This window comes from Oryza sativa, chromosome 6 (genome assembly GCF_034140825.1).
Source record: "Oryza sativa Japonica Group chromosome 6, ASM3414082v1".
In the NCBI taxonomy this organism is placed as follows: domain Eukaryota; kingdom Viridiplantae; phylum Streptophyta; class Magnoliopsida; order Poales; family Poaceae; genus Oryza; species Oryza sativa.
Genome location: NC_089040.1, coordinates 28,382,010 through 28,395,086, shown reverse-complemented (window position 1 = coordinate 28,395,086; position 13,077 = coordinate 28,382,010). Strand labels below are relative to the sequence as shown.

Sequence of the window (13,077 nt, the reverse complement as noted above, 5' to 3'; positions counted from 1 at the left end):
ACTAAAGAATGGGATAGTGGAGCATTATTGCGCATTATCGGTGACTGCAAAATCCATCATAAGGCTTGGTTATAAAACTCTTCACTAACATTCACTAGTTGGGCCACATGACCTAACAGAAAGGATAGGAAATTATTTAGGGAGAGAAAGAACCTGATCCACCATGTAAAATTGAGTTGCAAGGAAAGACCAGGACCTACCAATCTATCCATATTTGTCCCTAAAGGCTCCACCAGACTGCATGAAATGGAAGTAGCTATGATGATTACTATTTGAGAGTGAAACTGAAACCAAATCTGACAGACAAATTGTGTGTGCATGTGAGTCATGGTCAACTAGGTGGCACTGTTGTCTCTAATTAAATAAGATTAGTACTCTAGCATGAGTTGACAGAGTCTGAACAGGAGAGGGGAATAAAAAGGTTAGTTACTCTGTCTCTCCATGTGCTTTGTACTTTACCTTGTAGAAATTCAGATTCTCATTTTCAAGTGGTTAGAAAAACCTTGCTGGTTTGCTGAATATTGCCACTCAACGTTGCCAGTTCTTAAGAGTTTGCATATCACATGACTAGAAACTGTAAAATGGAGTAGAATACCTTTTCTCTTGTACCTTTTAAGAAAATCTATTGTGCATTTGTGATACTAATAACATACAAAATTCCTTTATTGAGAGTGCCCTCACCATTTGACAGCACTTGCTGCTGTTGTTCAGTCAATTCATCACCTTGCTTCAGTAATGGGTATGGTTTGATCATCAACCTAGCTTTTTAGCAAGTATTCAAAAGTACTAATGCACACTGACCTGCACCCATGCACCTAAAAAAAAGACAGATTCAGCAAACCAAGAAAAGATAGCTAGCATGGGCTGCGTAGTTGGGCTATATGTATGAACATATAAATGCAAAAGAATATCCTCTGAAAAAAATCAATCGTGAACACATCTCAGTGTAATATAACGAACTCAAAATCAGCGAAATGATCGTATCCTAGTTTTTTTTTGACAAGTTCAGAAGAGATCCAGCTCCCAAGTTGACCCATGAAAGCCTGCAAAGGCAAAACGAAACTATCTTTTGACCTCATGACACCGACTGTCGTAAAATTCTTCACGACAGACATGATGGTCATTGAGACTTGCTTCCATTCCAAGGGCCTTTTTTCCATCACCCGAACGCCAAAGGCAATGCCGTTGTCTGCCGGCTATCTCAAGTTCAATTGCAGATCAAGAAAAATTCAGGTGATGACCAGACCATAGTAACAAAGGCTGAGTTTAGATCCAAAGTTTGGATCCAAACTTCAGTCTTTTTCCATCACATCAACCTGTCATACACACACAACTTTTCAGTCACATCATCTTCAATTTCAATCAAAATCTAAACTTTGCGCTGAACTAAACACAGCCAAACTGACAGGTAGTACATGTTGTAGATGGTGACCATTGCTGCTCAGATCATGGTAGTACAAGTTTTGCCAATGTTCAAGTACTTGCAACTAGAAGCAAAGTCCAAAGCTATCAGATGTAGGATGCCTTGTCGATTTCCCCCTTTTTTCACTGAACAGTTAGGAAATTGAAGCTTAGCTTCAGAAAAGAAGTTGGAAGAGAAGGTCCAACAACTTTTGATTAGGTGAACAGGCATACCAATACCATCACTGAAAGTGAGACTTTGGTGGGTTCAGCACTTTGCAGCTGTTCTTCCACAATATTCGGATGCTTTTGATCAAGACCTCCAAACTAAAGACACATTCAGATATGACTAATATAAACCATTTTCAGTGTCTTAGGTACTAGTACTACTATCAATTTACATAATCAAGCTGAAAGAAGTAGGACATTTCTGCTGCCCCTTTGTAACCTGTTCTTTAAGAGTTAGGACATGTTCAGTCTGTCTGTCTGCAGGAACCGCACAAATGGCACAATCGATGCATGCATGGATAGCTGGATATCAAGCTAGTAGTTAATTTAGATGTCATGGTCCAGGAAGAACATGCTAAGCTACAACATGGAGTATACTAAATCATGATATAGGAGGATATCATCGTCACCTGACCTAACAAGCGTTTGCACTTATTCATTATTAAGCCGTGGATGATTATTTATTACTAGTACAATCGTAAAGAGATAGGACTAATGGGTGATTAATTAATGAAGCATCATAAGTATGGTGGTGGTGGTCGTACTCTTGATCTGGTCGATCGAATCACCAGGACTTTTGGTGCACGCCCACAGGATTCATCTGGCCCCTGGATTTTCCCCTTGGCGGGAAAAAAAGGTATCTCTGTTTAAATCAACACCGTTTACTGAAAATAACCAATCTGTCTGAACAATTTTATTTCAGCAGCCTGAATTTGTGACTGAGCATTTTGAGCATTCTGAACTTTTTTACTGAACATTTGAGCACCAAGTGACCGGTACTAATAATCGAGCTGCAGTTACAGAAAGATTTATGTCTCAGATCACTGTTTATCATCAGAAGTGGTGGTGAAGGATTCTCTGACCTGTGAGTCAGGAATCACTGGGCGTGTGCTTGCTGAGGCAGCATCCATGGCGAGGCCAGTGAGATGCAGCGCGGACGGCACTGCATGAGGCCGAGAGCTCATCATCATCCAAAAGCTGCTGTTTCCTTTAGGCTTTAGCAGGGTTTATGTTATCATCATCCCACGGTTTAGCGGTTACCACAAGATATACCATGATTTTGAAACTGAAAAGGTTACCGCATATTCCCTCCGTCCCATAAAAAACCAATCTAGTACTGAATATGATATATTCTAATACAATAAATCTAAATATAGAATATGTAATATCAGTCTTGGATTAACGAAACGATGGAGGGATAACAATATGATAATACGGTTTTGTAAATCCCAGGTTTTAGCTACTGAACAAACCAAATATCGTGTCTTTACATGATTGCCATCTTGCTTACTTCGCTGATAGCTCCAACTCGTAAGTCGTAACTGAAGCAGTGTCGATCTCAAACACGGAAGTTAAAACCAATCAAATGCGAACTTTGTTTTTGTTATTACTACTCCTAGTACCTGAATCTTTGCCTAACTTCAGCTCGTTCATCATCATCATCATCACCAAGATTCATCATCATTCATTGCATCGAAAGTTGAAAATTGAAAATTATAGAAACGAAAAAAAAAGCATACAGTACTAAGAGCAAGTATAATAATAGTAGGCTATAAACCAGCTAAATGCCGAGGCAAATGATAGAAGAGATGAGAGAGAGAAAAGAAGCGGACTGTAAACTTACAACCGGCTTGGACACAAGAACCAAAAAAATTCTATAAGAGAGACAAGTGGACCCTATAGAGAAGGCTAAAAAAAAACTTATAAACAACATATCGATTGTATTATTAGCCTTGCTCTAACACACACCAGCTTGTATGCGGAAATGCTAAGGGGCGATCGATCGCCCCTGGGCGCTCCCCTTTCCTCCATATGGTTTCATTTTTTGGCACCACATTACTTTCTTATTTTAGTAAATTTACGCACCTAAAGTTTGTACACCTTAAGTTTACACATCTAAAGTTTAGAGACCTAAAGTTTATACATCTGATTCAAATTTGAATTTGAATTCAAATATTTTTTATATATAATATTTCTATACATCTAAAGTTTATACACCTAAAATTTATAGACCCAAAATTTATAAGTCAAAAGTTTACATACCCAATTCAAATTTGAATTTGAATTATATCCAATTCAAATTTGAATTTGAATTCAAATATTTTTTATATATAGTATTTTGTACATCTAAAGTTTATAGACCCAAAGTTTATGTCAAAAGTTTATATACCCGATTAAAATTTGAATTTAAATTCAAATATTAGTTTATAGACCCAAAGTTTATAAGTCAAAAGTTTACATACCTGTTTTAAATTTAAATTTAAATTTAATTTTTTTATATATAGTATTTCTATATATAATTTTTTTCAAGCTTATGTTTTTTATTTTTTAAAAATTTATGGTGTAGTAGGAAGAGAAGAAGATGAGGAGAAAGAAAGGATGGGGGGTGTTAGCCGCCCCCGCTTGTATGTGTCTAACGCGATGGGTCAACCTCGACGAACCGGATTTGTGCATGCGTGTCGTCTTGGCTTACACACCACGCCACGTCGGATGGGCCCCACACTCAGAGCCAAGCCTACCTACACACACCTACCCCTCCGACGGACGGCCTCACCCAATCACGACCCAGGCCACCCCGGGCCCACCGTCACAGCGACCGTTATCGATCAGCAGGTGGGCCCCCACGGGGATCTTTGATTATTAGGTGACTAGGTGAAATCCCGCGCATTGCTGCGGGAATTTAGTATGATAACAATAAAAAAATAACGTGTAAGATAGCTAAATAATATCAGATTAAATAAATTAATGTGGTTTATGATAATTTAAATTTAAATAGTATGTAGAATGATGATTCAAACGTAAAAAGTAAGGTGGTATGACTTTATAGAATAAGAAAAGTAGGGAGATAGTTTGGACCGTAGATTAATCATCTAAAGGCTAAAAACAATTGATGTGATATGCCTTAATGAGAGGAAAAAAGGAGAAAGATAATTTGGACCATAGATTAATCATTTAAGCACTAATTAAGTGAGGATGAACTATATAAATATATAGGATATATCATAAAACATAATAAAAATATACATTGAAACATTATGTGAATTATATTGGATGATAATTTAACATGTTTATATTTGAAAAGCTCTTAAATTATAAAAACTATAAAGATATAGCATGTTTGTATGATGTTTAAATGTGATGATTGTTAGTAGATGATGATGTGGCATCTTGTTAATTAATGGATTAGTGGATGATGATGTGGCATCTTTGCATGCATGTTAAGTTTAAGGAGTTGGTGGGGGATAACTTTATAGTAAGATAGGATTAGTAAGGCGCTAATCACCCGATTAAAGTCGTAACATACTACTCCGTGATTAGCCGCGCGGAACACGTGCTCCGGAACCTGGCCACCGGCACGCGGATTCCCGCGGCGAAACCGCTCGTCTCCTTCTCTCCTCGCGCGGTCGCTCTGAATTTGTTTGATTTTTTTTTTTTGCTTCGATTGCATTTTGAATTTCGATATGATTTGGGTGCATTTTGCGATGGGTTTATGAAATTTATGATGGGGGTTACATTTTGGCAGAATGGGCGTTGGTTTTAGCAGTGGAGTGGAGTGCCTGCATCCGCAAACACAGCGACAGCAGCGTAAGAACAAAGCTTCACTGTCAGAGCGAAACAAAAATGTCGCTAACCTAATGTTTTGGACTTTGTAAAGGGCATGTTGGTTTAGCTCAACTTATCCCAAATCATGCTAATTTCAACCAAACAAAGCCCCTACTATATTCTAAGCCAAAAATGTCAGAACAAAATAATCACAACAAAAGCTCACATATAACCAAGCATTAACTTACTACAATTACGAAAGCAGTTACGCTATAGTAGACCGTAACATTGGCTTCCCCAACACGGTGATATCATGTACTCTCTCTGTCCTAAAATAACTGCAACCATAGTTTTTCGCGCTCAACTTTAATCATTCGTCTTATTTAAAAAATTTTAAAAAAAATTAAAAAAATTAGTCACGAGTAAAGTACTATTCAGGTTTTATCATCTTATAACAACAAAAATGCTAATTATAAAAAAATTTTAAATAAGACGGACGATTAAAGTTGGGCACGGAAACTTATGGCTGTACTTAATTTGGGACGGAGGTAGTAATACTAGTACTACCAAAAAGTTCAGAATTCGAAAACCCGGTCAGAGAGATTTTCTTCGAACCATCTGAGAAGAAGTCAAAAACGGGAAAGTTCATATGGCGAAATTTGCCTCTCCCAGCTAAACGCACAGATAACAATTTCGAGCATTTGACTAATCCATAATTTACAAATAACCTCCTAAAAAATGCAAAATAATTCCACTTTGCCCCCTGCGCTTTAACTTTTTTTTCCCTCTCCGTTTATATAATCCGCCTCGCCCCATTCTCCATCGTTTCGTCTCCTCTCTCTCTTCCACCAAATATTCCCACCTCGCGCGGCTACTCTCTCTCTCTCTGACAGGCATGGCCCACCTGCAGCTCTCGGCGGTCGCCGGCGGCGGCCGGCCGGCGGCGGCGGGTGGGGGAGGGGACGAGATGGAGGACGTCCGGCTGCTGGACTCGTACGACGAGGAGATGGGGGGCGGCGCCGCCGCGGCGGCGGCGGGGGAGGAGGAGGAGGCGCACGTGCGGGTCACCGGAATGACGTGCTCGGCGTGCACGAGCGCCGTCGAGGGCGCCGTCTCGGCCCGCCGCGGCGTGCGGCGCGTCGCCGTGTCCCTGCTCCAGAACCGCGCCCACGTCGTCTTCGACCCGGCGCTCCTCAAGGTGATTTCCGCGCGATTGCGATTGCAATTGTGATGTGATCCTTTTGCGTGGCTGAGCCCGTTTGTCGAGCCGAGTTTTGCGCGTCTCCGGGAGCAAACTGGGATTCGTGAGCTCGTTGACGCTCACGCGGTGGTAAATTTTTTGAAGTTTTTTCTTGCGCTGGAATTATTGCGTAGGTGATGGTTGGTGCGGTAGAACAGGATTCTAGGAAGCTGGATCGCGCTGCTTGCTCGTGGTTTTTCTCGAGCGGTTAGAAGTTGGTGAATCGGAATTTACTCTTGTCTAATAATAAGTTGAGTTTACTAATTACTATGTGTGTGAGTGTGAGACCGAGTCAATCGTGTATGATATTGCAATTTTGGGTTTTAGCTGGAGATGATTTTTTTTTTCTTTTTGACTTCACCTTGCGATGACGACTTTTCATGAGTTGATTCGTGAAATGTGGTTAGCCCACAGTGCCCAGAGGCCAGAGTTTTTGTGCTCCTTTTGCTTTGGCGGTTGGATGAGCTGTAACCTTGTTGCAAGCTCGTGATTGTGGCTGGACTCTCTGGATTGTGGGATTTGGGAGCTCAAAAAGGCTGGCAGTTTGCTGCGATTGGTTGTTGCTACCGGCAGAAATGGGGTAACTGCTGTACTACGATAGGTTTGATTGGCTGGTGAGGCAGGGAGCAGCCGAGTCATGTTTTCGGGGGGAAAGGGTGCTAAGTTAAGGATCCCAATTTATGTGGCTTCTAAGTACTCATTGAAGTTTCCTTTGAGCAAAATTGAATGCAAAATGATGTTACATGCTAATTTTGGGACAAGCATATAATCTCATTATTCTAGGCCCAGTAATTACCATGCAAGTGTATAAACTTTCAGCAGTGATAAAATTTAGTCTTATCATAGTAATAACAGTGTACTTCACAATTGAAATTTATTAATGCTTATGGTTATTATGTTGTGAAGTACTCTACAGTTTCTGGTTTTAATGACTGTTAATGTGAATATTAGTTGAGTTGTAGCGCTAGCAACTTTTTGATGAGCCTATTGTAGTGCAGACGGGGAATGTTGTGTTTCATCCTTTTGCTTTTGTTGGAACTATTAAGGATGGCTTTCCTGACTATTAAGTAGACATTTACCAGCAAGTTCTATCTGCTACCTCCTGTTCATAATAGGCATTCATTTAGTTTGTTTTTAATGGCCACCTACTATTCATTGTTGACACACATTTTTAGATTATATGGGTCAATTAGCTACCTGCAATTTTTATTTGGGTACTTGTTTATACAGGTTGAGGATATAATAGAAGCTATAGAAGATGCCGGATTTGACGCAGAAATTATCCCAGATACTGCTATCTCTCAGCCAAAGGCACAAAAGACTCTGTCAGCACAATTTAGAATAGGAGGAATGACATGTGCTAATTGTGTGAACTCAGTTGAGGGGATCTTGAAAAGGCTATCTGGTGTAAAAGGAGCTGTTGTTGCCTTAGCAACCTCACTAGGGGAAGTTGAGTATGATCCTTCTGTCATTAACAAGGATGAAATTGTTGAGGCTATTGAGGATGCTGGTTTTGAAGCTGCATTCTTACAGAGCAGCGAACAAGATAAGATTTTGCTAGGCCTGACTGGATTGCACACAGAGCGGGATGTTAATGTGTTACATGATATCCTCAAGAAGATGATTGGTTTGCGACAGTTTGATGTAAATGCTACGGTCTCAGAAGTAGAAATTATATTTGATCCGGAAGCAGTTGGTCTGAGATCAATTGTGGATGCAATTGAGACAGGAAGCAATGGAAGATTGAAAGCTCATGTGCAGAATCCATATGCACGAGGGGCTTCAAATGACGCACATGAGGCCGCCAAAATGCTTCATCTTCTCCGCTCGAGCTTATTCTTAAGTGTAAGTTTTGACCTTTGCTCTTCTTTTTCACCACCAGCATAGTTATGCATTTTTGCACAAAGATTTTTAGTTGGATCAATGTTTGTGACAATATCCTTGACATGGTTGTGACCTGGAGGACCCTTCTGGACTTCTGTTGGAGCATTTTAGTTATGTGGAAAAACAGCAATCATCATGTCCCTGTGCCATTTGAATCAGTTATTTTCTCCTAACCACATAATAGTTTAGATTTTTTCTATTTACTTTCTTCTATCTTACATGTGAGATCCACTTGCCATAGGAAAGCATGCTGCTTTAATTCTAGGTTTGGGGGTTTGGGCTGTTCATAAAAGATAACAAGCACATTTTACTTCATACTTGAATTAAATTTGGCAGTACTGAACATTTGGGAGTGTTAGATGATATGTTCCCTAGCTACGTAGTTCTTTTGCTTCTTTATATTTCAGAATACTTTTGAACTTCTCTTCTGCTTGCTTACTAACTCTATCCAACTGTGTCCTTGCACCAGATTCCTGTATTTTTTATACGCATGGTCTGCCCTCATATACCTTTCATTCGTTCAATACTAATGATGCACTGTGGACCATTTCATATGGGAGATTTGCTGAAGTGGATATTGGTAAGCATTGTACAGTTTGTTGTCGGCAAACGGTTCTACATTGCGGCTTATAGGGCCCTGAGACACGGCTCTACAAATATGGATGTGTTAGTTGTTCTTGGCACCACTGCATCATATGTATACTCTGTTTGTGCACTCCTATACGGAGCATTCACTGGGTTTCACCCTCCCATATATTTTGAGACAAGTGCAATGATAATTACATTTGTGTTGTTTGGGAAGTATCTTGAGGTGCTTGCAAAAGGGAAAACTTCTGATGCTATCAAGAAGCTTGTAGAATTGGTCCCTGCTACTGCTCTTTTGCTTCTGAAAGACAAAGGTATATGGTAAAATTTTGTCCTTCAAAACATATACAATTAAGTCACAGTGCCACACTCATCACATTAGTTTTAGAAGTTATTTCTGACTTGTTTTAGGCAACCGCCTGTGTTTTTTTTTTCATTTCATACTATCAAGTTACACAAACTCACATTGTTCTTTTCAAATGCAGAAGGAAAATATACTGAGGAGAGAGAAATTGATGCGCTATTAGTCCAACCTGGAGACATCTTAAAAGTGCTTCCTGGTTCAAAGGTTCCTGCTGATGGTGTTGTTGTGTGGGGAACAAGCCATGTCAATGAAAGTATGATAACTGGTGAATCTGCACCAATTCCCAAAGAAGTATCTAGTGCAGTAATCGGAGGGACAATGAACTTGCATGGTGTCCTTCATATACAAGCAAACAAAGTAGGATCCGAGACAGTTCTGAGTCAGATCATATCTCTGGTTGAAACTGCTCAGATGTCCAAAGCCCCCATTCAGAAATTTGCTGATTATGTGAGTAACCTCCCATATTCTTTTCTGTGATGTCCTTCATTTGCTTTGTCTGTACTTATTTTAAGTGTTTACCGTGTACTTTACATATTAACTTTAAAAGCGTCAGAGCATTTTTTGTGATCTATTTACTATTTCCGATACTTGAGAATGTTGCAGGCAAATGTTGTTTGTTTATGAGAATTTGATTGTTCATATGCCCTCTTTTAACATCATCATTCTTATGTTGCTTTCTACTTCTGATGTAAAAAGTTGTAACTTGTTTAATCTCAAAACATTTTGGCTGCTTAGGAGTACCTTCCAGTCCAAAGTTTTTCCCTGTGTTAACTTTAGTCTTTGACCTTCTATGCTTTCTTAATACAAACATACATGTCTTTTGTATATTCGTGAAAAATTTAACAGAACTCTTGGAAGAATAGACTAGTTTCTTTTATCTGTGAAAAGCTCTTGTGTCTCCTAAATGTGCGGTAATGATTATAGAGGCCTGTTATGGTTAATGCTGACACTGCCTACATTTTGCTTTCAGGTTGCTAGCATTTTTGTTCCAATTGTCATCACCTTGTCCATGATTACATTCCTTGTATGGTAAGTTCAACATATACTAACACAATTTTTGAGTGATACTATGTTTGAAACTTCAATTTTTCTGACATGTACATTGGCTGCTTTTGTAGGTTTTTATGTGGATGGGTGGGAGCATACCCAAATTCATGGATTTCTGGAACTAGCAACTGCTTTGTTTTCTCTCTCATGTTTGCAATAGCTGTAGTTGTGATTGCTTGCCCTTGCGCCCTTGGTCTGGCAACACCTACTGCTGTGATGGTGGCAACTGGAGTTGGAGCTAATCATGGAGTACTTGTGAAGGGGGGAGATGCATTAGAGAGGGCTCAAAATGTAAATTACGTGATTTTTGACAAAACAGGCACACTAACACAAGGAAAAGCAGTTGTGACAACAGCGAAGGTTTTCTCAGGAATGGATCTTGGGGATTTCCTCACATTAGTAGCATCTGCAGAGGTGAGGTTGAACTTAAGTTGCTTGTATGGTTCATATCAAGCTGTAGTAAATGTGTTTCGGTATTGTAACTATGCTTCATATGAATGTGGTAATGCCAAAATATGTTTTGCTCCTCAGGGTTTTAGTTAAAAAAAAAGTGTTTTGGTCTTGTTCATATTGACTTGTCAAAAGTAAAAAAAGTTCTTTTGTTTTCTACTCAGGCAAGCAGTGAGCATCCTCTGGCAAAAGCAATTGTGGAATATGCATTCCATTTCCATTTCTTTGGCAAGCTCCCTACATCAAAAGATGGCATTGAACAAAGAAAAGAAGACAGATTATCTCAGTTGCTCCTTCAAGTTGAAGACTTCTCTGCCTTGCCTGGCAAAGGAGTTCAATGCTTGATTAATGGGAAGAGAGTTCTGGTGAGTCACATAAGCTACCATAACTCTTCCTTGCCCTTCTTGCAGCTGAGTTGAAAACAGTGTACAAGTCTAACCCATCTACTGCTGTACCATTTCTTTTAAGCAAACCACTGATTATCTAGACATAACTGTTTTGCAGGTTGGAAATCGTACTTTGGTTACTGAAAATGGTGTGAATGTTCCCCCAGAAGCTGAAAATTTCTTGGTAGACCTGGAACTGAATGCTAAAACAGGCATTCTTGTGTCCTATGACGATGATTTTGTGGGTTTAATGGGGATAACTGATCCCCTGAAAAGAGAGGCTGCTGTAGTTGTGGAAGGACTAAAGAAGATGGGTGTTCATCCCGTGATGCTCACAGGTGACAACTGGAGAACCGCAAAAGCCGTTGCAAAGGAGGTTAGTCTCTAATCTCTATTACCTTCCTTGATCCATAATGTTCATCATTTACCTGAACACCTCTTCATATACATGTCTGCGATTTTCTGCTCTTGCAGGTTGGCATTGAGGACGTGAGAGCCGAAGTCATGCCTGCCGGAAAAGCCGACGTGGTCCGCTCTCTCCAAAAGGACGGGAGCATCGTCGCCATGGTCGGGGACGGCATCAACGACTCCCCTGCGCTGGCAGCGGCCGACGTCGGGATGGCCATAGGCGGCGGCACCGACATCGCCATCGAGGCCGCGGACTACGTGCTGGTGAGGAACAACCTGGAGGACGTCATCACGGCGATCGACCTGTCCAGGAAGACGTTCAGCCGGATCCGGTGGAACTACTTCTTCGCCATGGCGTACAACGTGGTCGCCATCCCGGTCGCCGCCGGCGCGCTGTTCCCCTTCACGAGGCTGCAGATGCCGCCGTGGCTCGCCGGCGCCTGCATGGCGTTCTCCTCCGTCAGCGTGGTGTGCTCCTCGCTGTTGTTGAGAAGGTACAGGAAACCAAGGCTGACCACCGTGTTGCAGATAACTGTAGAGTGACATTGACATTGCTCCTGTATACGTACATAGATTCCCCCTCTTCACCGTTTCATCACAGAAATGAAATGAGATGAGAAAAGGAAGGCCGATGGCGTCTCTTGTAATTTGTGGATCGCTCTGGACGCTGTTTGCTTTACAGGTTTTTTCGATTTTGGTCGGGTTCTTTTATTCTTTTATTTTCCATTTTATCTCTCCTGGTGAATTACCAGCTGTCAGTAATCGGTTGTACGTTTTTGCTTATCTTTTCGCTACAAAGCAGTTCTCATGGAAATGCTTACCATCGGCTGTCCGGCTAGAAATAAAAAATCGGACGTCTCAGTTGACAACAGTGTAGGTGCATAGTGAAACAGGTTAGGTGTACTCACGAGCCAACGGAGCAATGCATTCAAGCATGTTTCAAAATTTAAATGATTTTTTCTCTTAAACTATTTATCCGAATTTCAAACTAACTATATCATTGGATTCGTTATAATTAAATCTTTATAACAAGATATCACATGACTACATTCCGACGACTTTTTATTTTACTTTTTAAATGTTGCACACATTTTTACTGAAATGTTCCAACAAGCATTTGTTGGTGTTTTACTAGTGCATTAGTAATGTTTCATGTTATCTTTTTTATATGTTTCAGCAAATACATTTTTTATGTTTCAACAATAATTATAATTTGATATTTCAGTCTAAATATAAAAAATATTTCACTAGTCGGGACTTAATGTTTCATGTAATAATGATTATTGTTGCAGTCAATACTTTTTATATGTTGTACCTCTTTGGAACAATTTGTGAAGTGGGTTGAAACATCTCCACAAGTGATGAAACAATTATTTTTAAATAGTTCAACATAAGTTTGTTTTTTTTCTAAGAACACACATATATATTTTTATTAAAATATATTCATGTGAGATCTTGTTATAAAGATTTAATTACAACGAATAAAGTCATCTAATCAAATTATAGCGGTGTTATTGGATCATTTCCGGATTAGTTTCGCA

At 39.9% G+C, this 13,077-nt stretch overlaps 1 protein-coding gene across 1 annotated transcript; it reads left to right on the top strand.

The window, feature by feature from the left end:
* Window positions 1–5,996: 5,996 nt before the first annotated feature.
* LOC4341778 (cation-transporting ATPase HMA5-like) lies at window positions 5,997–12,501 on the top strand. Its single transcript, NM_001421690.1, has 9 exons — window positions 5,997–6,370; window positions 7,643–8,257; window positions 8,766–9,195; window positions 9,367–9,692; window positions 10,216–10,274; window positions 10,364–10,706; window positions 10,907–11,107; window positions 11,247–11,504; window positions 11,603–12,501. Exons 1-9 carry the CDS (start codon window positions 6,068–6,070, stop codon window positions 12,077–12,079), a joined length of 3,012 nt encoding a protein of 1,003 aa, NP_001408619.1. The 5' UTR covers window positions 5,997–6,067; the 3' UTR covers window positions 12,080–12,501.
* The last annotated feature ends 576 nt before the right edge of the window (window positions 12,502–13,077 follow it).

Coding starts and splice junctions, on each gene's coding strand:
- LOC4341778 (NM_001421690.1), top strand. CDS start 6,068: ATGGCCCACCTGCAGCTCTCGGCGGTCGCCGGCGGCGGCCGGCCGGCG. Junction 6,371..7,642: donor TCGACCCGGCGCTCCTCAAG/GTGATTTCCGCG, acceptor TTGTTTATACAG/GTTGAGGATATAATAGAAGC. Junction 9,196..9,366: donor TTTGCTTCTGAAAGACAAAG/GTATATGGTAAA, acceptor TTTCAAATGCAG/AAGGAAAATATACTGAGGAG.